This window comes from Chaetomium strumarium (genome assembly GCF_033439665.1).
Source record: "Chaetomium strumarium strain CBS 333.67 chromosome Unknown B0T15scaffold_2, whole genome shotgun sequence".
Taxonomy (NCBI): Eukaryota; Fungi; Ascomycota; class Sordariomycetes; order Sordariales; family Chaetomiaceae; genus Chaetomium; species Chaetomium strumarium.
Genome location: NW_026944430.1, coordinates 3,280,655 through 3,308,340, shown reverse-complemented (window position 1 = coordinate 3,308,340; position 27,686 = coordinate 3,280,655). Strand labels below are relative to the sequence as shown.

Genomic DNA, 27,686 nt, shown 5'->3' with positions numbered 1-27,686 from the left:
GCACCCGATCGGGGCGAGCCGGAGAACGGACTTTGGAGTGCAATGTCGGTTTGCTTTCTCAGGATAACAGAGAGGCACATGGGACCAAAGATATCCCACAGGACTGTTGGGGTGGAGGGTAAGAGACTCACGGAGGAAAGGCTTTAGACATAAGCTATTGTGAGTGAGAGGTGTTTCTGCCTTCAGATTTCAACCATGTGTTGTACGCATACGGGTTTTTATAGATTTAATGCTCTGCATACAAATGAATCAATATTGAGATAGATGGAAGGCATATGAAAAAAGAAGGTCTTTTGGGCTGGTGAGCCACCGGAGGTAACTGTCGTTTCTGTATACCGTAGACATTTCTTAGCCGATGTTTCCTTACGCTTAGCAGCGGGGAGCACCTGGGAGTGGTTTGCTTTAGGATATTGACCTGCGGGAGAACCTGCGAGATGCCCCTATACATCGTCTCTGCGATCCTGCTAAATGCCGTCTCCCAAGGTAGTGGTATTAAAGTACGAGCTGCCTGGATTTTCCTGCGCAGTCGAGGCTAGGGTTGGCAAGCGCATTGACACAGGATGAACCGCGCAGAAGAAGCTTGGTAAGAAGCGACGGTCCTCAACTGGTTTGACTTGAAATATCAACGATAGTTGATGGTTGCCACGGTCTTTGCGCCCCGTGTCAACCTGGGTTGGCGATTCGGCGAGTCCGAATATGGGCCAGGAGGAGATTTTGTTTGATCCTGGAAATAATAATGGTAAGATAGAGGATACGCTGCTCAAAGGATGCTTTGAGGACCCCGAAAGGCTTATGAACGGCGCTTGTACAATACCTTCCATGACTCTCTTCTATAGCAGAACGTTCCCCAATTTATCATATCAAGGTCATACACCACGCGCTACAGTAGACTTCGGACTATCCGCTTCCGCAGATCGCGGCATACACAGCGGAAACGCTCTAGATAAGTCACTTCATTACAGACGCCGAATGTCATAGGACAGAAACCAACGTCCAGGTTGTCTTCCAGGCAAAAAGTTACCGCGGGTATCATCCAATTCAACCATCCACCCTTTAAGAACGCCTTCCAGTGGAACCCCCAGATACCCTTAAGCTGCCACACCCAGAGAAAGCACCGTGAAGCCAGAAATGCAACGCTGTCAGAATGGACTGTCTAGAACTTGGTGGGGATAAAATTCTGACTATCATTTCGCTGCTGAGCGGCGGACTGAGGAAACGCGGCTATGCCGGCGATGATGCCGCAAGCCATGAATCCGAGTGAGATGATGGACCAGATCACGCCCCAGCATTGCGAGCTACCACCGTACCGCTGGGCGAAGACATAGGAGTCGGAGCTGTTGACCTTCCGCAATATAAGGTCGTCGCACTTGAGCCGTAGTCAGCATCTTCCACACCCCTAGAACACATACAACGGGGAAAGCACTTACGATATCCCAGACGCTGTAAAGCGAGCTCATGACCCCGATAAACAACACAACGAACCTTAGGGCCTCGGCATGCGCAATGAACCAGCACCCCACAAGCAGACCAACCGCCAGGAGGATGGTGATAATGGTCAGCCAGTCCTTCCGTCCCCAGTACAGCGTCAACAAAAAGCACACCCCGACGGCGATGCTCGCGATCTTGCTCGCGTTGATGTTGAACCCAGCAAACGTGAGCAGCGCCCCGATGAGGCTCGATCCGAGATAGCCGGCCGGCAAGGTCAACCCACTCTTGCCGCCCCGCATGTGGGTGACACCGCCCTCGCGGGGGTCGAGCGAGATGCTTTCCACCCTGCCGCCGGTCAAGAGACAGGCAAACGCGTGGCCGAACTCGTGGAAGGCGATGACGAGCATCTTGAACGGCCACAGGACCCATCGGATGTAGGGCACGTTCCAGAGGATGGCGATGGCCACAATGTAGGCAGCAATTATGCCTAACGTGACCTTTTGGGCGTCGTTGACGGTTAGGTCGCGCCGCGAGAGGAGGACCGCTGAGGTAGTAGTCGCGGACATGCGCGCGATGTGCGGGGCGGCGCGGCCGGCGAGGAGCCAGCGCCCGGTATATTGTGTCCCCGTCCGGGGGAGCGGTGTTGGGGCCATCACCGGCCGAGTTAGTTCGGGATCCGGGACGGATAGATGTTGAGATACAAGTGTGGGTCCGTTTACGGCAGGAGGATGCCGGGCGGTTGGATTATGGCTGATGTGAGCGAACAGGGGACTGTCGTCGATGGTGTGTGTGGCAATACAGAGTATCTAGTGAGCGTTGAGTTTAGGATTAAAATGAACGAAGGATTACTACTGAGCTGGTGGAACGGCACAGCTCTTTTGTGCTCGAGTGTGAAACCTGCGTTGCGCGTTCACAGCATGGCTCAGGCCTCCAAATGTGGGCCTGGTCGGCGGGCTTGGCCTTGGCAGGGCCAGGGATATTTTTAGTGGCGTCACGCGCTGGCAAGTCCCGAGCCTTCCCCACATGGCACTCCCCGACCCCGGTCTGATCGGCAGCTGCGGCGTCTTTCCGGCTCCACTGAGGGGCAGTTGGTTGCTTTCCACGATTCTTCGACCTGTACTCAGGTGGTCAAGGTACCGTCGACGATAAAACAATAGAGGGATCGCCGCGGATTGGGTTCAGAATTCCTCTAAATACAGCTCGCGTCTGGATCGCCGGGACACAAGATGATGTCGAATCGCTTCTGCCAATCTACTACGATGGTCTGGGCTTCGAGTGTACCAACCTGGAGGATTCGATGGGATCTCTGTGGGCAACAAGCCTGTCCGCTACCTGGAAGTTACCCTGTGTCACGGCCACAAGGCCGGGAGGGCTCCGACCAAGGACAATCTCTTGATTTTCTATCTCCCGTATGGCGACGGCTACCAAGAGGTCTTGGGGCGGTTGGAGAAACATGGTTTCCAAATTCCAGCGCTGTTGCGGTTCTCACCCCGGACGGTGATGGGTGCGGCAAGACGTACGAGGGCCCAGACGGGTACAGAGTGGTTTTGGCGAACATGGCCGCTCTGTATGTCCGTTGCAACTTGTCGGGGGAGGACGTGCACATCAGCAGTGGCATACAGTCTCTGATAGTAGACTGGACGAGAAATGAATTTAGGCTCCCTCCATCTGACCAAAAGTGCCAAACAACAACATCTGTCGATACAGTCGGGACTCGCACCTTAAATGATCGGACGGAAGTCATCCGCTTACTTCTGTTCTATTCGCCCTCTTCTCCTTTTCCTTGTCTTCCTCCTCTTCCCTTTTTCTTTTTTCCTTCTCTATCTTTTCGGGTTTCCCTTTTTTTGCTCTCTTCCTCTCTCTTCTCTCTTTCTCTTCTTGCCTTGCCCCTACCGACTTCTTGTCTCTCTTTATTATTGTTAGTTGTCCCGCTACTTCACCTTTCGGAGCAAGTGCTTTGGTGTACGACTTTTTGACCTTGGGATGTCAACTATATGTGTGTACATACAATTGGCTACTACCGCAAGGTCGGATGCGCTGTGCACCTTCCGGATAAAGAGTAGGTGCACGGGCGAATCGTGCGGGGATCTTCGAGACGTGGCGATAACCGAAGCTCAACTGGTTCTTGCATTCTTCTCCGGTTTCATCGCCTGACTGTAGTACAGCTGTGTCCAAGATGACGGGATCGTGGATTTGGCTCATCCTCATCGCGGCCGTCGTCAATGGGCAGCAAACAGGGAGCCACCCGGACTGGCCAAGGTGGTGCGGCAAGCCTTATCAACCAGGGTCAGTTGAAACACCTTGATGATCCTATGGAATAAAAACCAGAACTCCCCCTGATTCTCCCAGGTATCCAAACTTTGACCCCGGCGGCCAGACGTTGCCTCCCGCTGTTGTGCCCGGGCCCCGGCTCATACATGTCCAGTTTCAGCCCCGGTATAGCCTCTACCTAGACGGCGAGCAATATGGCGAATTCATCGTCAATGCCGAGCTGTCGCAGTACCACGGCTTGCCCTGGCCGAACAGTTCCAGTTCGTCCAAGGGGGCAAACAAGCTGGTGTTCTCCATCAACCTCGTCGAAGACGACGAGCCCCTAGTTCAGAACACGGTTAGCATCAATACAAAGGGGAGTCTCTTCAGCTTTGAACTGTCCCGTCTGGGGAAGCCAAGGCTTGAGCCCATCCCCGTGGTGCTGTATGGCGCTCCCGAGGGAGGAGTCCCTACCTTCACGGTCACGGGCTCGCTCTCCTACCTCCCAGAGAAGACCAATGGCAGCGTCACACGCATCGACAACCTTCACGGCGGCCTGTGGGTTCGGAACGCGGCCTCGAAGCGCACCTTCACCCCGTTCTTTCCCTACGGTTTCTACGCCTCGTACGACGGCTTCCTCCGCAACAACGACACGTCTCTCATCCAGCGCACCTACACCTCTCTGGGACTCAACGCCATGACCCCGCTGACCACCTACTTTGACGCCCCCGCCATGCTGGACTACATGTCCCAAACCAACCTCCGTTTCATGTACGACCTGCGCGAGGGCTACAAGAACCTGTCCTACGTCCGCGCCAACACCCTCGCGGCGCGCGACCTCGACGGGCTCTTCGCCTACTGGACGGCCGACGAGCCCGACGGGTGGCAGGATCCCTTCTTTGCGCCGCTCGCGGCCTACGACCTGATTCGTGCCCTGGACCCGTACCATCCCGTGGGCGTGGTCCTCAACTGCCAGAACTATTACTTCGGCCCCTATTCCGCCGCTGCCGGCTTCCTCATGGCCGATGTCTACCCGATCGGTATCAACTCGACGTACTCGAAATGGGGCACTCCCTGTAACGAGACGTATGGCGACTGCGGGTGCGATAACTGCGGGGGAATCGTGCAGGATGTGGTGAGCAGGCTGGAGGACTGGAACCGCTATGAAACATGGCTGGGGAGGTGGCGCAAGACGAGGTTGTTCAATCCGCAGGCCTTTCACGGGGAGGATTACTGGCTGAGGGATCCGAGTGCGGGGGAGAGCTGGGTGATGGTCATGCTGGCCGTGAATCATGGCGCCCAGGGCATCATTTCGTGGGTTTGGCCGACGAGTGACGTGTTGGCTGGTGCGCACGGGGCGTTGGCCAAAGTGCTGACTTCCACGGAGGTGGCGGGGTTTGTTGTTGGAGGTGACGGGCCGGGCCGAATAGACGTTGAGGTGCCGGGGACAGATGTGGTCGATGTGGCGCGGTGGGTTGTAGACGGGAAGATGTTGGTGAGCGTGGTTAATGGAGGGTACGTGGATGTTGACAGTGTGGAGGTGTCGGTCCCCAACGCGACAGTCATTGAGAGTACGCCGTGGGGAAGCGTGGATTGGAAGTTGGAAGGGGAGAGTTTGTCGGTTGCGCTGCTGCCGGCATTGGCTACGAGTTTAGTAGTGGTGGATTTGCGTGGATGAGGGATGTAGCCACACTACCGCTCTTTCAAGGGAATATTGTTGCGATATGGCCGTCTATCATCTACAACGCCATGATCTACCCCATCATCGTTAGATAACATTCCCGGCATTACCTTGTCATTACCTCCATGATTACCTCATTCCCCGGCAACACTTTATATCCCACAAGTTACAACCCCGCCATCACCTCCCCGTCAAGCGCCTTTCAGCCCACCTCAACGGCACATACAACACGGCGCTCAACGCAAACGCCACCTCGAACCCAATATCCCCCGTCGTCTCGGCGATGGGCCCCGTCCACCAAACTTGAGCCATGCTGGGAACTACCAGTCCCATACTCAACACGCCAGCACCCAGCGCCGCAACACCCCACGGCAACCGTCTGGCATCGTTCCACGCGTCGGGGTCATACGCCGCACAGTCCCCTTTCCGAAAGACAAAGTGCTCCACCAACACCACGGCCAGGAACGCCGACGTCCAGTAGGCGATGAGCGCGACAAAGTTCTCCAGATTCACAAAGAAGTCGGACGCGGCGCGGATGGCCACGGGGATCACGATCGCGGCAAAGACGATGCTGAACAGATAGCGCGGCACTTTCACGAGGAAAGGCAGCAGAAGCTGCAGGTTCAGCGTCACGCTGTAGCTCGTGGCAGCCAGGTTGCCCAGGAGCGAGAAGGAGAGGACGACGACCAGGAACTTGCCAAAGCCGCCGGCGGGCCGGAGCATGGCCGCCAGCACGCCGCCGACCAGGTTCTGGTCGTAGCCGGCCTGCCACTCGGGCACGTTGGGGATCGCGTTGCCGATGGCCGAGCCGAGCACCATGAGCAGGACCGTCGGGGTGGCGAGTCCGACGAAGGAATAGACGAAGATCTTGGAGGGGGGAGTATCCGGCTTGAGATAGGTGGTGAAGTCGGAGCTGAGACAGGCCCAGGGGATCATGTACGAGGCGACGATCATGCCAAAATTGAGAACCGACGAGGCTGGCGGGGGTGCGTCGTAGACGACCTGCTTGTGCAGGTCCCGGCCGCCACAGCCAACGGCCACGATGATGGAAATCAGCGCGGAGATCCAGGCGTAGCGCTCGAAGCTGTGCAGCACCCTGTAGCCGCAGAACGAGATGCCGAGGGTCAGCACGGCCGTCAGGACGATGCCCACCGTCACCGACAGGTTGCCATCTGCCACGGCGGACAGGCATTGGCCTCCGACAACGGCCATGATCACGCAGAACCCTGTCAGCGTCGCGAGGTTGAGAAGAACCGGTATGGAGACGAGGTAGCGGCTGGCGGGGGTCCGGTGACTTTAGCATAATCCAGCCCTTTCTTCAAAGAAAATAAGGGGAGGGGGGTTGGGTAGGCCGGACAGGAGGTTGGACTCACCCGAAGCTGTACCGCGCCTGCAGCATCTGCCTCATGCCAATCTTCGGGCCCCACGTAGACAGGTAGGCCGGCAGGATGGTGGTCAGCAGCGTGAAGAACAGAATCACCAGGGAGGAGTCTCTCAGGTTGAGTCCGTAGACGGGCGCCAACATCCCAAACGTAATGCTAGTCCACAAGAGACATTGTCAGACTCAGGTTCTTCCTTTACACAAAAACACATCTTAAGATAAAGGGATTCTCGCTCACCCCAGGATATTAGTGTTCATGGACCACCACAGCGTGAAAATATTCACCGTCTGGCTGACATTCCGTTCCTTAACCGGAATGGGAGTGATGCCGCGGACCTCGACCCGGCCGAAGGTGGCCGCCTTGAGGAGCAGCTCCCGGGTCCGGGCCCATCGACCGACCGCGGGAGCCGGAGCAGTTTGGCCGCCATCCGGGTTTTGCTCCGGGCCGTTGCCCGGCGGCGGCGGTTTCTCATCGGGTCTGCTTTCCGGCGTCATTGTTTCGAGTGGCGAGAGTGATGATATGATATGATTGGCGTCGTGCTATCCGATACAGCCCAAGGAGAAGAGAATGGACAAGGGACGACCAAGTAATTTGAATTATGAGGGAAAACCTCAATTCTGGATGAGTCAGGAAAAAGGGAAGGAAAGGAAAAAATAACCTCGCAATATTTACTAAAGGTAGAGTCGGCGAATCTCAGGTGAGGAATTGCACGGGATCCACCCCCGCGGAAACCTTAAAAGGATCGCGGGCCGGGTTCCAGACGGAACGGTTCGGATGATTGGGATGAAGGCAAGAAGCAATTGCCCCCCCGAAAACCAGTTCTCTCTCTAGGTATCCTGGACTCATACAATACATTGTGATTAACTGCAGTTATCTCATCATTAGCAGACATTCCGTTCCCAAGGCCGACCCCATGGCCTTTATCGTCCGTCTAGATAAGTATGTGTCACTGACGATTAGACCGAAGTAATAAGGCCCGTGCCAAGCCGGTGCTTGCCGAGAAGATCTTCGGCTCACCACCACCGGTATCGGGCCGGGATATCCCGGGTTAGGGTTATCTTGTGTTCCTTCCACGTCCACCCCTCTTACACATGTTTTCCTCAACAACACCATGTCGCCCCCCAATGTTCCATGCGATCCTCACGCAAGTCCAACCCAAAACCGCCGCCACAGCGAGCTGTTGAGACCGAACCGAGTCCCCGGCGCCCACCCATTCCTCTCGCACTTCCGCTCTTCCTCCCGGATGCTCTCCAGCACGCGCCAGTCGTAGACAGCGACGTACTCGCGCTCGCCGTTGCTGCGTTCCAGCTGGGCCGCCTCAATCGTCTGCAGGAAGGCAACGGTAGCCTCCCTACGCCGCGCGTCGACAAGCACAATCTTCCGCCTTCTTCGCCGAGTGTTCGTTCCGGTTCCGGTGATCGTGGTGGTGGTGGTAGTGGTGGTGCTGGACGGTGCTGATGCTGAAGCTGAAACTGAAGCTGAAGTGATTTTTCCGCTTGAAGTCGGAAGGTGGCTTTTTGCTTGTGCTGCCAGATGCTGATGCTGCTGATTGGGGTTGTCGAGGAGCCATTCCTTCGGGCCGCGGATGAAGTCGGTCACGCCGTGGCACGAGAGCAGGTCCTCCGTGACCCAGGGGAAGCTGGCGATGCAGGGGGAGAGTAGGATGGAGTACGTCGCTAACTTTCAGGCGTCGCCGAGGTAGCGGCACGTCCCGGTGGTTGTCTGGGGCGGTCCATCTGAGGGCCTAGTAGGTGCTGTGTCGGCGGCTTCCACCGAAAAGCTCTTCGCTTTATGGGAGGATGGTTCTGCAGAAAACGACGCGGGTGCTCTCTCGCGGAACGAGACGCACGTTTGCAGAGAAGATCGGGTGGTGCCACGCTCTGAGCTATCCTCTTTCTCCAAATCCGGGTTCTGTGCCGGGACTGTGCTTGACAGCCTAGGCATGGCCACATGAGCCTCGGTGCTGCGGCGCGATAGCGTCACTGGGGGACCGACTCGCGGCTCCGTGTGGTTTGCTGAGGGATGGACCCGATCACTCGTGCACCTTCGAATCTTCTTTCTCTCTTCGGGAATGTTATTCTCTGTTGACGATTCCAGAGATCGCTTCCGACCGAGCGCCGCCTCCTCTTGCTCGTTAGTCGGTTTCGAAGATGTTGGTTCAGACACCTTGATCGCAGACGATCGTGGGGGTGTCAGCTGCCCGTCAACCGGTTGCGTAACATGTGCTTGTTTCTCGGCTCCAGTTTTCTCTTTCGTTGGCGAAATCGGAGCGGTCGAAGAGAATCGACAGCCCGAATTCACGGGCTTCTGCGGTGACGGCGTCTGCTCCGTAATCATGGAAACTGTCGACTGTGTGTCGTCGACGGTCGTGGTCGGCTCGGATCTCTCCAGCGCAGCAATCCAGACGAGGAGCTCCTGACTGTCTTCCGGACGAGCCATCTCCTTCTCTTGCGCGGCCATATCCTGCAACTCTGCGAACGAAATGGCGTCGCGATAACTTCGGTCGTAGTGGATCTTGCTCACCGAAGGAAACCTGGGGCTCCAGAAACCGGTGTTTCCCACTTTGTCAAACGAGAAGCACCGGATGTCGAACACCGGCGGAGTTGTGAAAATGACGGATGGCCGCTTGCCGTTGTCAATCCCCGGTTCGATCCTCAAAGAGATAGCTGTGTTATCCTCGGGCGGCACCGACTCTGGGTTGACGAAAGTGATGAACGTCTGCAGTTGCGCAACATTCAGTTCGACGACGTTCGTGATGACGAAAACAGGCTTCTTTCCAAACCGGCACACCTCCTCATGGTTCTCGAGACAACCCACATAGAAGTGAGTCCACTTGAGCCCCCGGATGTTGTAGGTCCGGGCTCTGGCCGCATCGAAGCGGGCACCGACGACAGCAAAGTCGCCAACGTCCCCAAAGCAGCCGATATATTCCTGCTTGAGTTTCACTATTGCGCAAGACCGCCGGGGGGTACTAAAGTCAAAGTAAGGATCATCCGCTTTCAGAACAAGCCCTTCTTTACCTGTTGTGATGCACTTTGCAAAGGCTCGGCGGAGATCTGATGCGCCCGAAATGACCTCACGCTTCACCAACGCAGACCGGCCCGGAACTTGTGTGATGAGATTCTTCAGCCGCTGGAACCTCTCCGAGTGCCTCACGGCCAGCAAAGACTCATTGTCGACCATGAGAAGGTCGTAGTACACAATCATGAGGTGCTCCCAGGGGTGTGGCCTGGACCCGGTGTCAGCCTGGACAATAAATAAACGGTACTTTGTGAGAAATTGTAAACTTACTGGGAGTCCTTGTGGGTCCCCAAGAACGATCCGGATCTCGAGACATGTTTGCGGATCTTGTGGAAGTCTAGGATCTTGGAGTGCTGAGAAAAGGTTAACCATGCTGCTAGGGGCGGCCTTGGGAAGTCGAAGCATACCCTATCATCCCAGACAACAAGCTCTCCTTCCAGAATGCAACCGATCTTTAAGGCGCAGGCGGGCGTTCCAAGCTGCAGTGACTTTCGGATTGAGCTATTATCACCTGTCAGCACGTCTGGGACACTGAGTGTCAGGGGCAGACAGAAATACTCATGCAGGGCTATGCGGCCCCTTGTGCTGTCCTTGCCGCTCTTTGAGAAGATCTGGATGCAGTCGTAGCCTTTGCTGAGATCGACGTGGATCTGGCAGTACTCGCCGTCGATCTTCTCCTCACAGCTGACCCGACCCCGGACCAAGGACAGGCAGTGCTTGATGCTTCGGCCCTTGTGCCATGTCTGGAGACCGATCTTCACGCCAAGTGTCGGCTTCAGGTACTCGGCGAGCCCACTGCTTCCCGTCCGATCCCTTCGCTGGTTGTCGAGGATACGACCGGCGACGGCCAAGTCGTCCTGTACTCGCAGGACCTGAGGGAGCAGAGGGTGGTAACTTGCACAGACAACGTGCTGGTCGAGAACAACGGGTTCAAAGTTCTTTAGGATCAGCCTCGTTAGCCATTTCGCATCTCGCGCTGACAGGCGTGTGTACAGCCCCCCGAGGGAGAGCTCCTGGTCGGCCGGCCGATTCTCAGATGCCGAGAGGCGTACGGCAGGTGAGCTGAATCGGCATGCAGCTGCAATCCTATGAAGGATCTCATCGATCTCTTCAACTGTGACGGCTTTGTGAGCAGGCGATATGGGGTTCGGCTGTGAAGTGGAGTGTCAGTCTGTGTTGTTATTTCTCTGATGGAAAATGGGGAGAAGTACGGTCAGTGTCAAGATCCTCTCAACACAGTCTGCCAAGTCAACACCAGCTCCCGGGGTCTGCCATCGGCTCAGTTCAGCGATACGTGAGCGGCCCAAGCCCAGCGCGCGGCCAATGATGGTCTGGAGCTTCTTCTCCCGGAGGAAATACACTCTGTCGCTCCTCTTTTCCGGGAGCAGGGCAGAGAGGAGAGCTCCGCTGCTATGATCGCGGTGTAGCAGCGCCTGATGTTCTCGGAACCAGCTACGGATGATTTCCGCGTTGTTTCTTAGCCCTGATCGAGCGGTACGGTTGTCTTCGAGGCGTTGTAAGAGGTCGCACACGTAGGAGAAGAGAAACGGCATGGCTCATCATCGGATCGCGGATTGGCGCTAGTGCACGGGCGCTGTTAGGTGCTGTTATTTGAGTGAACGCCACTGGTCTTGAGGTTGACTCTTGCGTCTTGGTGAGTGATGCATTCAGTTCAAATGTGGAAGAGAGCCTGGAAGGCAGCAACCCGGGACGTCCCCAGCTTTCATCCAGGGAATGAGGCAGGTGAGCCCCGTACTGACCAGCTGGTGCCACAATTCACAGTGTCTCACTCAAGCAAGCACGAACAGCTCATTTAGGTATTCCTAGGTCGCGATGGGTGGTCGCGTTTACGCGTGACCACGCGAGTGCGCATGATAAAAAATGGTGGGTACGGTACTTGGCACCATGTGTACGGCGACATTCTGTGGCTCCGTGTACTAAACTAGTACTACAGTACTACTACTACTACTGTAGTAGCCATCACTGCCCAAAGCAATCACAAAACACAACACAGATTAATCAATACCGGACATTACGCTTGCTGTCAAATGGACTGTATGACAGAGCTACCGCTAGGAGGGGATGTGTTTGTTTGAATTCAGATACAGCTCTGTCCAATTGCATCATTATTATAAGTTTATAACCCCCAGACTCATCTTTCCATCCCCCCAACCACCGAATCCTACCTACTCGTAATGCTCGTCACACGTTACACAGACGTCGGCGCCGGGGCCGGCGCATCCACCATGGGGTCCGGAATGACCCTGAACGTGACGGGCGTGCAACCGTCCCGGTCGGGACCGGCGTCCGAGTTACCCATGTAGAAGCCCGGCCCGCACTGATACACGGTGTCGAAGGAGGCGGCGCTGAGCGCCGAGCACGAGACAATGTCGCCCGAGCGCTGGCACTCGATGGGTAGGAAGTAGCCGGTCGCGTCCGAGTCGGCGTCGGTGCCCACGTAGATGGCGATGGAGTTGAAGTTGGCCTCCACATCGTGCAGGTACAGATGCTGCGTCGGGTCGCTCGCCAGGGCGAGCGGGCTGCCCTCCCACTGATCCGCCAGGATGACGAACGGCACGGCTTGCTCTGGCGAGTCCATCGCGTAGGACAGTGCGACCCCGTTGGAGCCGGCGAGAAGGTAGCTGCCGTCCATGGGGCCGCCGTTGATCGCCAGGTAAGTGCCGCTGGGCCTTGGGGGTGCAGTTGTGGTGATGGTCGTTGTGCTCCGGCAGAGGGTGGTCACTGTTGTTGGAATAGTTATGGTCGTGGTAACGACGTCGACTGGCAGGGAGAAGGTGTTCCAGGTTGTCGAGGTCGATGTCGACGGGATCCGGGTGCTTTCGGTGACGGTGGTTACCATCGCGGGTGCACTGGCTGTCTCTGTCACGACGCTGCTTACAGCGTAAATACAACCACAGGCCGACGAATACTCCTCTTGGCTGCCGCAGTTGGAGGCGATAGGGAACAGGGCCGAAGAAGAAGTGGAAGTGGAGATGGGCGTGGCGGAATCGGGAGTCAACGTTGACGTTTCGGTGTAGGTCGTTGATGAATCGGAAGTCGTTGTTGATGACGAAGTGGTCGTTGTCGTTGTCGAAGGGGTGGAGGTAGGCGTCGGCAAAGAATCCGAAGTCGAAGTGGATGAGGTTGGCGTTGACGAAACAGAAGATGAGGTGGTAGAACTAGGGTGGCAGCCACCCTTCTTCCCCTTCCCCTTCCCCTTCCCCTTTCCCTTTCCCCTTCCCTCCCCCCTTGGGCCTCTCCTCTTCACCTGCCTCTCCGTCGTGGCATCGCCAGCAGTTACCGTGGCGGTTGCAGTCGAGACAGATGTCGAAGAGCACTCCGTTACCGTCTCGTACACGAATGTGTACACAGGTTCGGGATCCCCGGGGATCGTTACGGTTCTGGTGCTAGGTACGATGATGATATCGGTGTAAGAGACGGTAACTGACTCGGTGGACAAGGCAGGAGCGGCAGTCACCGTCGATATGGTCGGGGATCCAAAGATCGAGGTACACGCTGCGAACTGGGCAGCAGCGTTATTGTCGATCTCGCCGATTACCTGCGACAAGCACGGCGTGATCGTACAGATCTCATTGTTGTAGAGGTTCAGAAACGGCATGATTCCGGCCTGCGATCTGAACGAGTAAAAGAGCGTAAGGAGGAGAGGCTCCGGATGCGCGAGACGGCTTGCGAACGCGAGACAGACTGATAAACAGGGGAAAGCATCTCACTCCATGGACACGCCATCCCAGGCTTATGAATATGAACTCATCCTGCTGCGGTGCAATTGCTATTGCAATAGTTCTTGCTCAAGTCCACATCTTCTGGCCTAGCGTCTCGATAGTCCATCCCTCAGCATCAGCTGTTATCTCCGGCACACACCATTGAGTTCGGTGCGGATCCTGTAGCGGAAACCGAAAATTCCTTTCTGTGGTCTAGACTCACTCTATGATCCGGGATAGTTCTGGCAGCAAGAGACGCAGCCGCCTCCAAAAAAATCTCCAGACATAGGTCAGGTAGACGAGCATTGCAGGGGATCCTGTGAAGAAACCCTGACCTCTCAGGTTCGGGATCGAGAGCGAGTGAGTGAGGATTGAGGAGATCGGGTCGGCACGCACGGGTCCCGGCGCGCATTGAAGCGGCCCCACCGTTCCAGTCCCTCGGATCCGGGATCCAGCCCCACCCGAGGAACAATTCCTGCCCCTGGTCCCATCATTGACATCCTTGACGCAGGGGCTCACCCGTGACCACCACAGAAAGGAGGGCTACACGTGTAGGCTCAAAACAAGGGAGGAAGGAGACAGAAGATGAGCTTATACAATGCTCTGATCCGTACTCATGTAAATCGCTCCTCTTGTTGGGTGCCTTTGCTTCGTCGTTGACACATTGAAAGCACATCACCAGTCGACAGAAAATCGCACATCTGCGCAAGGCGGCAAAGCAGCTCGACGTGTATGCCCTTCTCCGCACCGGGGCTTTCCCGGGCATTATGTATTGCCAGGGAAGCGAGCATGGAGTGAATAGCTTTGTAACAACGGTCCAGGTACCGTAGTTGCTTCTCTTGAGCCGAGTGAAGAGAGTTGCACTCGCTGACTTGACGGGAATCCCTTAAGGGTTTGCGCTACAAAGACTTTAAGCTGGCGTCACGACCGGCACCGATCGAATCAGACGCCGGCCAGGCGGGGAAACAGGCAGGGCTGTTTGAAGTCGCGTCGGTGCAGGAATTCGCCACTGTTATGGACGTCATGGGGCTCTCAAACTGGTGGAAGAGGGCCATGGAGTTTGCGTGACCTGCGCGGTCCCGCGCAGCCCTGGAGGGTAATCGAGAACAGGCATAGATGCCATACCTTCATCCCATCAAACCGGGCGAAGCTGGCTGGGAATCCGGCTCCATCTAGCGGGTCGCCCTCGCAGCATATGTATGTATGTATGATCTATACTCACGCCTTCCGGACAACCCTCGATAACCGCGTGAGAACCCCAGCAAACCACGGCGTAGCCCACACGCTCGCAACGATCCTGACCGGCAGCAGGGCCTTGGTGATCGTATAGGCCAACGCGATTTCCACGACAACACGATATTTGGGATCATCAGCGCCGCCCTGGTCCCTCCAGTGACGGAGCACCTCCTCCCCCTCCGCTCCGTTCCTCTCCCCATTTATCCCCCCTCCCTCCTCGTCCTCCCCAAACCCGAACCACCCCTTCCGCCTGAAATACCGCTCAAATCTCGAGACCCCTTCTTCCACATACCCGCCGTAGTTCCTCATCAACCATTCCACCGGCAAATGCGCGCCCGCCACGGCATAGTGGAACAGCCCAAACAGCCCCAGCAGCGGCACCACGGCCGTGATCTCGTGCAGCACCAGGAAGGCGGCGACGTGGGTGAGCGGGGCGCCGCGCAGGCGGGTTGCGTAGCGCTGTAAGGGGCGGGGCAGGCGCGACAGGATGCGCTCTACCCTCTGCGTTGTCTTCTCGGCTTGCGTTGCTGTTGTTGTTGTTGTTGTGGTGGTGTTTGTAGTTGTGGTTGTGGTTGTGGTTGTGGTTGTGGTTGTAGAAGCGTCCGCCTTGGAGTTGGAGCTGGAGCTGGAGCTGGAATTGGAATTGGAATTGGGAGTGTTGCTGTATGGTCTTCTTGATCTTGGCTTTGCTGTTTGGAGCTGGATTCGGGCGTTTCGGGAAGCTATTGTGAAGGCATGTCGTCGGGGTAGGAAGGGGGGTGATGTTAGCCGGAAGGCAGCAGCGAGAGACTCGAGGAGGGGCCGCATGGTGTTCATCTGCTTTGTGTTGCTGCTCTGTCTGGGTGGTTCTTAGGGAGTGAGACCGTGAGGCCGGGGGGCCGGATGGTGGGGTTTGACGCACGGATCAGCCCGGTACCCTGTCACCACCCGTGGGTCGTTGCTCGTCGCAACCGAGCCCCTGAACCCCTTGAACGAGTCAACGAAGGATACGGCCTGGAGCGGCAAGTGTCAACTCAGCATTTGTCCACACCAAGCTGATTTTGGGTTGGAGCATTTGTCGCTTTGTGCGGAGTTGTTTAGACTCATGCAGACTGTGCTTGTCAAAACTACGCGTAAGCTTAGTTGACCATGTTGCATGGAGCTTTTAGCACTAGATCGATATCATCACATGCGTCCATTCATTTCTCTAGCAAAACACCCCAACTCAAAATAAAGGTTCCAGGTTGTACCCAGGCTTGAGCAATAGGGAATCCAAACAAATTAAAGTTTAGAATGAAGGCAACAAGAAAAATGAAGGGAAGACAGATAGAAAAGCGCAAGAGGAGGAACTCGAAGGTTACACACCATCAATACTAGTACGTATGAACCCTATTTATATCCTATACCATCCTCGCTGGTCAACCGCTTGTTGAAGCAATATAACCTTATACGCTCCTTTCACGGACTCCTTTCTCCTTCACCATGCCACGAGGCTGTCTCATTGTTGCGAACCCTGGGGTGGCGCAAGCTTGGCACGCACTTCAGCGTTCCATTTCTTTCTTCGCATCTGTATCAGTGACTGAGTGATTGGTGCAGGTGGTCCGCTAGTGAGAGAGATAGAAGCATTGGAAAAGGGGGATGCGGCAAGGTGTGCAAAGGTCCTGGCCCGACTTCACCAGCGCGAGAAGCTTTACAGGCTGGTTCCACCTGACTGGCTTTCTCTCTACGACGACGGGGATGGTCTCCAGCGGCGTAGGACCTTCCAGTGTCACCATCCCAACCCGCGGGATTGACCCCAACCTCATGTCTGGATAACGCCCCCTTCAGTGCCTCAGAGAACTCCCTTCTCAACTCGCTGATCATCGGGGCTTTTGGCTGAATGCGCTCATCCATCATCAGCTCGTAGATCTGAACGGCCAGTTCTTTGCACTCTTGAAACTTCGCCAAATCCATGTTGCGTTAAATATGTTAAAGAGAGGATTTAGCACCGTTGGAGAACCGGAGAGCAGAGAGACGATCCGAGCTCAATGAAGCTTCATGTAGAAAAGCCGGTTTGAGGAAGACGGGATCCAGAATCAAAAAACAGTAGTCGGGTGATGTAGGATGCAGATGAATAGGATGAGGCGTTCCATTAGGACGATGTAGGTCCGCGGGGAGCACAGTCCGTCCCATTTGAACATCAACTAGTACCGCATGGTCCCTGTGCACAAGTACCACACGTAGCAATCCCAAGTCTGAACACCATGCCAGTCTGAAACCCATAAACGCCGCGTTCATGAATACGCAACACGAAACTCCAAGCTCCCGTCGACGCATCCAACCACCCGCCTAATCCTCATCAAAAATCCCCATCATCCCCCCAGTCAGCCCCATCATAAGCACTTGCATTACCCCATTGACCGCCAGCGTTCTTATTCCCAGCAGCACCAGCGGGACCAGAAGAAGTGGGATCAGCTCTGCCCCCTTGAGCTCCCTGCCCTAGACCGAGACCTTCCCCCTGACCTTGACCTTGACCTTGACTATACTGTTGCCCTCCCTGAGCCGCTTGCCCCGAATTTGTTTGCGCGAGTCGCTGCTCCTGTGACTGGATGGCCTGGCGTACATCAGGCGGCGGGATGATGCTGTGGCTACTATTCGGATCACGGTTTGGAACCTGGAATTTATTCACGGAGGCGGCCTGTTGGCTTCCATTTCCGGCATTGTTCTTCCATGACTCTGGTAGGGTCTTCAGTTTCTGCAGCTGTTGCTGCAGATTGTGTTGACCGGGCTGTGGCTGATGGGTCGGCCGTGTCATGGCGTGCGGGTGTATGTTTGAATGAGCTGGGACGAATGAAGCGTGAGGGACTGGTTGGTTTGGGTGAGGTTGTTGTGGTGGTAAGAAAGCCGGCCGTATGGGAGGGTGTGACGCTTTTTGTAGCTTGTTTGGCTGGCTTGCCACGTTCGTGTTCGCGGTAGTTCTCACGCTCTCGCTGCGGAAAAGGCCGAACCAGCTCCTTTTCTCCTTCGGCGGCTGGCTCAGCTGGTTGGGCTGCATGACGTAGGCCGCGGCAGGCATCGTTTGGCTTGGCTGCATCATGAAATGTGGACCCATGGGGCTGTGCTGCACTTCCTGCAAGCCTGCCTGCTGAAGCTGGGGAAACATGCCGCCGGGGTGAAATGGGTATTGCTGTTGTGGCGGAAACCCGGATGGACCACTTTGAACCATCATTCCTGGAGGCATTCCTGGAGGCATCGCTGGTGGAGGATACATGGCCGCCATTTGAGGGGGTGCTGTCCCCGGCATCCCGGGGTGAGGTGCGGCCCCCAGCATTACGGGATGTGCCTGGGCTGACGGTGAAATTGCTGGCTGCGATAACGCTCTCTGTGGTATCTTTTGAGAACCAGATGCTGCAGCGTCCGGCGGAGCTTGATGCTCCTTGACTGATGCCGAGACTCCGGAAGGGGAAGCATGCGCAGGGTTCGCTGGATGAGAACCAAGCGGATGGTGTCCGGCCGGAATTGCGTATGCTGGAGCTGCCGAAGACTGAATCTGCGAAGAAGGAGCCATCGGAGACGGGGCAAGCGCAGCTGCCGGAGCATGCCTCGCGTCTTGGTCTAGTGACGCTTGATCTGCCGATGAAGAATCCTGCGAAACACCGGCAGCTACCACAGCCGTAGCCGATGGCATAGATGGGACATTGTTTTGGAGGGCAGTTGAAAACGGATCCGGCGCCCTAGTGTTGGCAGATGGTTGCGCCGGCGTTACTTGCTGTTGGATGTCCCCCCCATTTGCGGCGTTACCCAAGGAAGGCTGGCATCCTTCAGACCAAGGCGGGATAGCTGATGCGGAGCCCGCGCTTGGTGTCTCATTTTGCTCAGTCTGGCCGGCGGGCAGCGTTATGTCGCCAGAAGCAGCCACACCGAGCTGAGAAGCGCCGAGCCGGTCTGTCTGCTGCAGACCTACCTCCGAAGCCGACCCTTCCAGGTGATGATCGGCTGTCGTCGTTTCTGCTTCGCTTGGCAAAGGCTGCGATGGAGATGGAGATTTTGTGCCAGGGACAGGAGAGGTTGCCGTTGTGCTTTGCACTGCAGGAGGAACGTCGGGAGGGGACTCCACGGCGGAGGAGGTTACCGACACTGACGGGTCGCCGACCTCAGGAGGGCTGACAACAGACGGTTGCGTGGAGACGACGACTTGAGCAGCTGGTGAGATTGACCGTTCCGCCACGACTATCACGCTGGATCCGCCGGGGACCTGCTCAGGCGGCGTGTGTCTCGTGGACGTTGCAGGTGATAATTGCCTGGAACTGACAGATTGGCTCGAATGCTCGGTTCCTTCGCTCCTTTCGGTCTCTCCAGATACCGAAGGTATACTGGCTGGCAGATCCGGTTGAGTCGCACCAACAGCACGCTCAGCATGGCTTTCTGTCTCCCCTACGGCACCACGCGCAGAATTCTCTTCCGAACCTGAACCGGCCTGCACATTTGGGGAAACAATCACAGTATCTGCCGCTGGCGTGACCACCTCGGGAGGCAGATTCGCTTCGGTTGTAGTCGGGGCTTGAGACGAAGAAAAGGCCGTTGGTAGGCTGGCCCGGGGCGCCGACGACTTGCGTGACAGGCTCAATGGCGGTGGCAGGTCAGGGCTTGAGGAGGGCAGCGGGACAGAATGTTCTTCGGGCAGTCGCGGATCTGCCTCTCTTCCAACAACAACACCGCCCCTGGACTCATCGGCATGCGCCTGGCGAGGTTGCAGATTCTGAAGGGTCACTGGCGCGCTGGTTGACGAGGCCGGCAAATGCGGGCGGACGCCCATGAATGGCAGCGCCGGAAGATCCGCCGGCAGAGTGCTTGTGCGAGAGATTTGAGGCCTGTCAGAATGAGACGCTTCAGAACTTGTTGTAGTTCCTTGGCTGTACCCGGTATTGGAAAACAGCTGCACAGTCTCCTCTATGTCCTTTTGTAGATCGCGGTATGGCTTGTAGGCCTGGTAGCTTCGAGCCGGGCTTGCCCCTTGACTTTGTGGAGGGGTTTGAGCACGTATGACGGGACGACCGCGGGCGGGCTTCAGGACCGACGGAAAGTGTGCAAGATCGCCGGACCCAGGCTTGATAGCACCGACGACGCCCTCGTGGCGCTCTCCATAGCCGGGGATCCCAGTCTGCCTCCCCGTATCGGCAGCATCCAGAGGCCGCTTTGGAGGCACATGCGGCGGGAGTAGGGCGGCGGGAATGACGGATGGCTGAACATGCGATGACGCTGACCCCGCCAGGGAATGCCTCTTATTGTCTCTCGCTGGCTCCAGGTGCCGGATGTCGGCAACGGAATATCGGTTCACGGCGCCCTCCCCAGGAGCACGCCCCGTCGCTGGATTGTAGGGTTGATATTTCCCTAGAGTTTGCTCAGACGCTGTATTGGACGTTGGGGCGACGGAGCTTGTGGATTGAGGCATTGAGCTCTGCTGAACAGGCTTGGTTGTGCGCTTGGGCGATTCCTGGGCCGCTTGGCGCGCTCTATGCTGTTGTCTCTCCTGCTGTAGCGTCGTCTGTGACGGCAGAGACTTCTCCTCTACAAAGTTGCTTCGCCGACGGGGGACCGTGTCCGTGGGAAGCTCGACCGGAGCCAATTCAAATGCGCTCGCGTAGCTCAGCACGGGCTCGGATGTATCCATCATCATCTCGTTGCTCGGCAGCTCCACAGGCGCCGGGTTGATCTCGTCCTCGCACTGAGGTGTCAGCTCGCTTGAAAGCTCTGCCACTAACCCCAGAGGGTTGCGCGGCACCTCCTTGCTGTCGAGAAGCGGGATTTCTGGTGGTTGCTCGACCGCGGGCTCGGCTGCCACATAGTCACTGCTCTCGACGATCACTGCGCTCTCAACCTCGGGTGCCGCGGTAGCAGGCTGGATGTTGTGAGCCAGCGGAGTGGCTTCCGCGCTTGTTACCGGGGATACTGTGGTCTTGGCCGGGGAGACCTCAGCAGTGGTCCCGTCAGCAGCGTCCTTCTCCTCGGTCACCTCCCCGCCCCCGTCGGCTCTCTCCTCGTCCTCCTCCTGCAGCGGGCTGATGTCGGTGTACGCGCCGGGCCCCATGTACATGAGCGCATCGGGCTGGAGCCAGAACGGGCTGCCGCCGTCATCCTGCTCAGAGCTGACATTGGAGACGGCCTGCTCTCTGCGTTTGGCGCCCGACGCCTGTTTCGACGACGAGTCGCCAAGGGTGCTCCTCCGTTTAACCTGCTGCTGGCTGACCAGCTTTTCTTCGGGCGCTAGGTCAACCTTCGCCGCGACATCGCCGACATACTCCCACGGGTACTCGTCGCCTTCCTTGGGGAAGCTGTATTGGATGTGATTTGTAGGTTTGTAGCGATAGAACCAGCGACCAGCGGAACCATCGTAGTCCATCTCCCATCCTTCGCCTAGGGCCGCCATCTTTGACCCGTCCTGGCAGCGTCAAATCCGCCGATGGTTCTTCTGGATGTCAGGCAGGAATAAAAGCTCAAGGCAGTTCCGCGATGCGGCTGGCATCGAGAACCCGACGGACCAGTGACACAGTCTCGCGAGCGGCACAGTCCGAAGCCGGCGCAGGTTGTCCCCCGAGCAGCGCGGAGCAAGGAACCGACCGAACCACAAAGGGCGGAGACGAAATACACGATCTCATTCACACTCAATACTTATGCATGTCGCAAACCGGCAGCGTTCTGCCGAACAACGGGGACGAGTCGAAGGATCGGGCTCAGCAGGGCCCATTATTTAATGCGGGATGCCGTACGGAGGTAAGGACGGGGCAATTCAATACCGGCGCGCCATGAAGCAACGCCATGCTCGAAGAAGCAAAGTGCGGCTGAGGTTGCACAGCGTCGGACCCAATGAAAGATGCGCCCAGTTTCGGCCGATGATGCCGTTGGTCAAGCCAGCAATCCGTCTAGTGTGATGAAGCTTGGGCATGCGGCAGGCAGCAAATGTGCCCAATTGACAGGAGGGTTATTAGCGATGGAACTGCGTAAAGTGCGCCTGCACACCACCGTACATAGCAATACTGGAGCTGCGACTGACGAACTTCAAAGAATATCCGTACAATACTAGTTCAACTCGAAACGAAGTAGATCCTGCCTCCTACCAGACAATTTACATTCATTAGTTGCCTTATCCGCCATGGCTATCGTACCCAGAACAGTTGTGGTTCATTACTACCCCAAATCACCCTTTCAAATGGCCCCCTTTCCACTCCCGAGTCCCAGCATCATGCCCACCTAGCTATCGACGACTCTGGTGCATTTCACCTTCTTCCCCTCGACCACCTCACAGCTCGTCAACTTCCCGCCCTGCTGCTGCTGTCGCACATCAAGCACCTCGGCCCCGGCGAGATCTTTGACCGACCCGTCCGCAAGCGTGACACGGGTGCCGAAGGTGACACTCGTGAAATTGGCCAACGCGACGGGGACATCGGGCCTGGAGACGAGCGGCGGGTCATCCACGATAAAAGCGGCCTCTGTCCCACAAAGTCCGGCACTCGGCGACGGCAACGCCTGCCTCACACTCTTGATCGGCCGCGTCCCGTTGTTCGCGCCGCCGCTCACACAAGTGACATTCCCGCCAAAGTTTTCCACCAGCACACTGCCGGCATCGAGCGTGAACCGCACCAGATCCCCGGGGCTTACACTGAACCCCTCGCCAAACCCGACCGCGTTCCCCATCCCGGGCGCGAACTGGTACCAGGCGAAAGGCGATTGCTGGCCGCCGATCGTGCCGTCCCAGAAGACATCCACGCCGGCGCGCAGGGAGCCGCCGCAGGTCGCGTTGGGCGAGCTCGCGGGCCGGGGGCGGGCGCTGTCGATGCCCACCCAGAAGGAGGCCGCGTACTCGCCGACCGGGTTGCCGGCGGTCGGGCCCGAGGTGGGAATTTCCGCGTGGGGTACGCGGAAGGTCCCCTGCACGGAGGAGATCGCAGGTGAGTTGCCGTCATCGCCGAGGGTAAGGATGGCGCCGCCCTTGGTGGATTCCGTGGATGCTGCGAGGAGGCGCGCATTTGAGGGACTCGACTCTGAAAACGTGTGCAAGAGCAGAAGCCGCGGCGTGGCGCGCGGACGGGCCGGGAGGCTTGCCCCGGACGCTCCCAGGGCGCTGGTGAGCAGTGTGAGGAGGGTTGTGGACCTCATCGCGAGCACCTAGTTCCAAGAGACACTTAGTAGCGTCGGGTGTAGGTGTGTAAGTGGTTGAAAGAATGACAACACCCTAAGACGCAGAAAAGGTAAAGTAAAAAAAGAAAGGAAAGCAAGGGGGGATGATGCCCTCTCTTAAATTTCGACCTAAGACCAAAATGATCGACCAAAATAGACAGCAGATCGTCCAAGGGTGTGTAAACTTGCCACAAAAGACCACGACAAACACTGATGATAGGCAATGCTGGCCCCTGAGGTATACTTGCAGCTCCTCCGCCAAGGCAGGGCGAAGGCAACCGTTTAGCTGTAAATCCTCCCATATCATCCAATCATCCCAACGCAACATCAAGGCAGTCAGGTACCGCAGGAGCACAGCACCAATCCGAAGTAATCCGAAGTCTAATACGGATAATTCAGGTTCCGCAAAGGCTCCCAGAACGGATGGGGCCCAGAGCCCCTTGTGAAACCACACTAGAGCACCTTTCAGGCGAGAGGCTGCTCTGTACTTATGCAGGTACGAGGAGGCAGCTAATAATATCCGGAAAACACCAATTGGTTACACGACTCCCATCACACGCGTGTTAGTTTGGTCATGCTTGCTGCACCTTGCCGCTTGACGGCAGGCAAAAACGGGCATCCAAAAATTTCACCACAAAACTTCACCACTGAGTACAAGGTAACACGGGAGGAAGAAAGAGGCGCAGGACCAGGCCAAAGCCGGGATACTCCGGGTCGTCTCTCCGGTCCAGATGAAAAAAATGGAGCACGAAGCACGTCGCAACTTTATATGTACTGTACTACCTTACATACCACTAGGGTATACGGGCGGGGAATTGGTCTTCATGGGCACATGTGACGCAACAGAAACCAAATCATCATGATGATGGATACCCAAACCCTCTCCTCATCAAACAGTGCCAGGGCCTAAGAGAAGTCGACCTTCCAATCCGCCCCGATCCTCGCACCAACCTTCTTGATCACCGCAAACGCCGCCCGCCCCTGCTCGGCAGGCGTGAACTCGAGCTTGGCCTCCCAGACCTTGCCCTCGCTCTCGACCTTGACCGTCTTCTTGCTCGCCCAGGCGGCCGGCGCGCCGACCACGACAATCTTGCCGACGCCCACGGAGCGCATCTTCTGCATCCACTCGCCCTCCTGCACGCTGGCGGGCTCGCGACCGTCGGCGTCGACCGAGACGAGGCTCTTGGCGCCGCCGTCAAAGACAAAGCGCCGGTGGATGTACTGCCCGCGCTGGTAGTCGTACGAGTCGCCGTCGTCGACGTACAGGTCGCCCTCGGCGCGCTTGCCGTCCCGCGGGACGGTGACTACCAGCGTGTACTCGTCCCACTTCATGAGCGCGCTCGACCGGCGGGGGATGTCGCGCCGCGCGAAGACGTGGCCGCCGCGCATGAGCAGCGGGATCTTCTCCATCGGCGCGTCCACCGTGGCGGTCTTGCCCTTGGCCGTCGGGACAACGTCGTACGTGAAATAGTCGTAGTAGACCTCGCTGTCCGGGATCCAGATGTCGACGGCAAACTTCTCCTTCTCCGTGACAGGCTTGGCCAGCAGGCCCGTGTTGCCGACGAAGAACTGGTCGTCGATGGCAAAGCCGGCCTCTTCCGAAGGGTGCGTGTAGAACATGGGCCTGATGATGGGTGTGCCGTCGAGGTGGGCGTGGCGGAAGGCAGTGTACCACGACGGTAGTAGGCTGTAGCGGAGGCGGAGGGCCGCCGCGATGATGGTGCTGTACGGCTCGCCTGCCAGGTACGGCTCGCGACGGCGCGCGTCAATGTGAGCGTGCCCGCGGAAGAAGGGGTAGAATGCGCCGGCCTGGTACCAGCGAGTCAGGAGCTCCTTCTCGGGGTTGCCGAAGAAGCCGCCCACGTCGGCACCCGCGAAGGGAAAGCCTGCGATTCCCTGGCTAAGCACCATGGGGATCGACGCCTGCAGGTGGTCCCACGCAGCCTGGTTGTCGCCGGTCCACATGGCGCCGACGCGCTGAGAGCCCGCGAAGAAGGCTCGCGTCAGCACGAACGGCCGCCGGAACTCGCCCGGCTTGCGAGTGACCAGGGCATGGTAGGTGGCATTCTGGAAGGTCATGCCGTTCAGGTTGTGCACATCACGGTGCTCCCAGTTCCCGTGATGGAGGTTGTCCTTGGGCATGGTGGTTTCGGGCCCGTTAAAGACGGACGGCTCGTTCATGTCGTTCCAGATCCACGTGTTCTCCATGGTGCCCTTGAACGAGTCGTACTTGAAGAGCGACGCCCACCACTCGCGCGCCGCAGGACTGAAGGCGTCGATCCAGTGCGACGAGCCCGGCCAGCACCAGCCCTCGAAGATGCTGCCCTCCTTATTCTTGACGGCGAGGTCCTTCGACTTGAGCTCCGCCACGACAGGGTAGTTGTCGACGTTCTTGATGTGCGGGTCGATGATGGTGACCAGCTTCCGGCCGTGACTGTCCAGCTGCTTGCCCGTGCCGATGGGGTCCGTAAAGCTGTGCTTGTCCCACGTGAAGTACTTCTTCTCGTCGGTGTACTCAATATCCAGCCAGATGACGTCGTACGGCATCTTGAACTTGTCCATCTTGCGGTCCACATCCCTGACGTCCTCGTCCGAGACGTAGTTCCACCGGCACTGGTGGTACCCCAAAGCAAACTCCTGCGGCATCGCCGTGGTACCGGTGAGCTCTCCATACTTGGCGGTCAGGTCCTTCGGGGTGGGGCCCAGGAAGACGAACACATCCAGCAACCCGCTCTCGGAGATCCAGTGGGTATGGGTGCTAGTCTTGGACTTCGCGCCCAGAGCAAGCGGGTTCTTCGAGTCCTTGCCCTTGGTAATGTCAACCCACGTCTCGGCGGCGTTCAACCAGAAGATGCCGACGCTGGAATCCTTGCGATGGGCCTGCATAAACGGAATGGAACCGTAGAGGGTCATGGGGCTGTCGAGGATGTACTCGAAGACATCGGCGTTGTACATCCTGTAGGGCTCCTGGTAGTTGCCATCTCCGCCGCGTGTCTGCTTGAGGGAGAGAGAGCTGGCATGGGACGGGATGCCGTACACGTGCTCGTAGCCAACAAACGAGATGTCGAGCGCAACGCTCTCCGGGCCGCGAGGCTTGGTATCGATGTTGCCGCCAAACGTCTCCTCCCACCAGGTGCTCTCGTCCTCGCCCTTGGGCTCCTCCCCCTTCGCTTCTTCCGCCTTATTCTCCTCGGTTGACTCGCCTTCCTTCGTCTCTGGCTCGGGCTTATCTATCTTTGGCCTCCAGTGCTCGACATTCAGCAATCCCTGGTCGTTGATCTTGATTTGAGTCTTGCCGTCTCGCTTGAAGTCAATGCTGAAGGGAGAAAACTTGATGGTAGCCTCGAACTTGGAGGATGGGCCGTACTTGACGGTGAGCTGTGTCTTGTCTTCGTAGTCGACCTTGGCGGCCTTGTCGAGGGTCGTCCCGCCGACAATGACCCATTGCTCTGCCTCGTTATAGCGTTCTTTCCTGGCCTTGCTGTTGTGCCGCAGCTCGATCTCCCCTTTTTGGCGCTTCTCCTCGTCGACCGTGACCCGCGCCGTTCCAGATTCGAGGAAGGAGACAGTTACGGGCAGCCGGACGGTCTCGCTGCCGTCATTGCTGGTCTTCAGAATCACAGCTTGGTACTGGCCATCCTTGAATGCTCCCGATTCCGGCACGATATTGTAGGGCGATTGCCATGTGTCCGAAGCGAGGGCGTGGTCGGCGAACGCCCGGTTGCGTGCGCAGAAGCCGGACTGGTGGCACTTTTTGAAGTCATGCTCCTTGACAGCGACTGAATTTGTCAATTGCGCGATCTCATCGGATGCCAAAGTGGCAGGCCTTACCTGCAGGGGCGAATGCTGCAGAAAGCGCGGACAAGAGGCCAAGGTAGGCTGTCCATCGCGAGGACCGCGGCCCCGAGACGTGCATCTTAGTCTCGCGGTGCTCGGGCTGCTTCACACGCCAGCTGAACGGTGTACGAAACGATTGCACGGTAAAAGAGAGAAAAGAGGCACTTATATCGCCTCTGATTTCATTGAGAGACCGCCAGGGCCGTAGAGGAGCTCAATGGCTGTCCCGTAACTGATCTTCGTCCGCTGTTGGACTTTGTTGGTTTCGAGGGGCATCAACAGCCGAAGGTCAAGCTGTCCGTCTTGAGTTGAAAGCTGTCACCTCCAATGGATCGGACACCTTCCACCAAGAATCAGGGACTGGGGTCGCAAACCCCTGCAGTCCAGCGTGACCCGTTTGGCCGATATTATCTGATAAATGCATTCTTCCTATTACAAGGTAGTATCCCCGAATATCATGTTTATTGCCGACCAACTCATGTGTGTATGGTGAATGTGAACGATCCTCCGATGCTGCTGGCGGGTAAGGGCCAAGGGCGAGTTCTTGTTGTGAAGAGTTGATTCGGTGTCTGGTGAGGCACGGTGCGGTGTTATCGCCCACCTGGATACCTGAGCAACCAGGTTACCTTGCCAGTATCCTAACGAAACAAACGCCAGACAGGATTGGTGAGCCATTGGCAGTCAACTATTGAGGCATCATCTGGCCAGAATCACCCGGCTCTTCCATCAGGTAGTGAGATCCTCTTTCCTTCTGTTAACTCAGCTTGTTCAACGATTCGTGAGAACCCATTTGCGCCCACAAAGGTAGCAGCGAAGCTCTGCGGCCGTCCCCTACTACGTACCTACGTTTCGAGCGAAGATGGACCGCATTCGAGCAAAGATGGAGGGCACGCGAGGAGAGGAGATAGAGGCCATGCAGCAGCAGACGGCTCGGTCACCAGGTCGCGAGCAACATGCAGGTGGCGGGCAAGGAAGAGTTCGGGTTCCAAGACCGAG

The 27,686-nt window shown here is 57.3% G+C and overlaps 9 protein-coding genes across 9 annotated transcripts; 2 read left to right on the top strand and 7 right to left on the bottom strand.

Moving 5' to 3' along the window:
* Positions 1-1,065: 1,065 nt before the first annotated feature.
* On the bottom strand, positions 1,066-2,335 carry B0T15DRAFT_118150 (peptidase M50B-like-domain-containing protein). The gene is made up of 2 exons (XM_062861584.1): positions 1,428-2,335; positions 1,066-1,366 (listed from the first exon to the last, which is right to left on the bottom strand). Exons 1-2 carry the CDS (start codon positions 2,079-2,081, stop codon positions 1,154-1,156), a joined length of 867 nt encoding a protein of 288 aa, XP_062724549.1. The 5' UTR covers positions 2,082-2,335; the 3' UTR covers positions 1,066-1,153.
* A 1,269-nt stretch (positions 2,336-3,604) lies between these two features.
* B0T15DRAFT_391864 (uncharacterized protein) lies at positions 3,605-5,356 on the top strand (the record flags this gene model as incomplete). The annotated part of the gene is made up of 2 exons (XM_062864607.1): positions 3,605-3,714; positions 3,778-5,356. The coding sequence occupies 2 exons, from the start codon at positions 3,605-3,607 to the stop codon at positions 5,354-5,356; spliced, it is 1,689 nt and encodes a 562-aa protein (XP_062724548.1).
* Positions 5,357-5,447: 91 nt separating this feature from the next.
* On the bottom strand, positions 5,448-7,423 carry B0T15DRAFT_118119 (permease for cytosine/purines, uracil, thiamine, allantoin-domain-containing protein). The gene is made up of 3 exons (XM_062861583.1): positions 6,979-7,423; positions 6,733-6,897; positions 5,448-6,635 (listed from the first exon to the last, which is right to left on the bottom strand). The coding sequence occupies exons 1-3, from the start codon at positions 7,233-7,235 to the stop codon at positions 5,540-5,542; spliced, it is 1,518 nt and encodes a 505-aa protein (XP_062724547.1). The 5' UTR covers positions 7,236-7,423; the 3' UTR covers positions 5,448-5,539.
* Positions 7,424-7,881: 458 nt separating this feature from the next.
* Positions 7,882-11,315, bottom strand: B0T15DRAFT_483355 (uncharacterized protein; the record flags this gene model as incomplete). The annotated part of the gene is made up of 7 exons (XM_062866157.1): positions 7,882-8,380; positions 8,450-9,048; positions 9,085-9,970; positions 10,033-10,115; positions 10,170-10,263; positions 10,321-10,913; positions 10,974-11,315. 7 exons carry the CDS (start codon positions 11,313-11,315, stop codon positions 7,882-7,884), a joined length of 3,096 nt encoding a protein of 1,031 aa, XP_062724546.1.
* A 428-nt stretch (positions 11,316-11,743) lies between these two features.
* B0T15DRAFT_525187 (uncharacterized protein) lies at positions 11,744-12,968 on the bottom strand. The gene has a single exon (XM_062868830.1). The coding sequence runs from the start codon at positions 12,620-12,622 to the stop codon at positions 11,972-11,974; it is 651 nt and encodes a 216-aa protein (XP_062724545.1). The 5' UTR covers positions 12,623-12,968; the 3' UTR covers positions 11,744-11,971.
* Positions 12,969-13,981: 1,013 nt separating this feature from the next.
* B0T15DRAFT_525183 (uncharacterized protein) lies at positions 13,982-14,926 on the top strand. Its single transcript, XM_062868829.1, has 3 exons — positions 13,982-14,102; positions 14,156-14,305; positions 14,376-14,926. Exons 1-3 carry the CDS (start codon positions 14,070-14,072, stop codon positions 14,550-14,552), a joined length of 360 nt encoding a protein of 119 aa, XP_062724544.1. The 5' UTR covers positions 13,982-14,069; the 3' UTR covers positions 14,553-14,926.
* B0T15DRAFT_382743 (uncharacterized protein) lies at positions 14,730-15,227 on the bottom strand (the record flags this gene model as incomplete). Its single annotated transcript, XM_062864255.1, has 1 exon — positions 14,730-15,227. A coding segment is annotated over one exon (498 nt), but the record flags the coding sequence as incomplete, so codon positions are not given.
* Positions 15,228-21,842: 6,615 nt separating this feature from the next.
* Positions 21,843-23,288, bottom strand: B0T15DRAFT_117956 (concanavalin A-like lectin/glucanase domain-containing protein). The gene has a single exon (XM_062861582.1). The coding sequence runs from the start codon at positions 22,830-22,832 to the stop codon at positions 21,927-21,929; it is 906 nt and encodes a 301-aa protein (XP_062724542.1). The 5' UTR covers positions 22,833-23,288; the 3' UTR covers positions 21,843-21,926.
* A 437-nt stretch (positions 23,289-23,725) lies between these two features.
* B0T15DRAFT_117904 (glycoside hydrolase family 31 protein) lies at positions 23,726-26,945 on the bottom strand. The gene is made up of 2 exons (XM_062861581.1): positions 26,685-26,945; positions 23,726-26,632 (listed from the first exon to the last, which is right to left on the bottom strand). The coding sequence occupies exons 1-2, from the start codon at positions 26,767-26,769 to the stop codon at positions 23,760-23,762; spliced, it is 2,958 nt and encodes a 985-aa protein (XP_062724541.1). The 5' UTR covers positions 26,770-26,945; the 3' UTR covers positions 23,726-23,759.
* Positions 26,946-27,686: the final 741 nt, after the last annotated feature.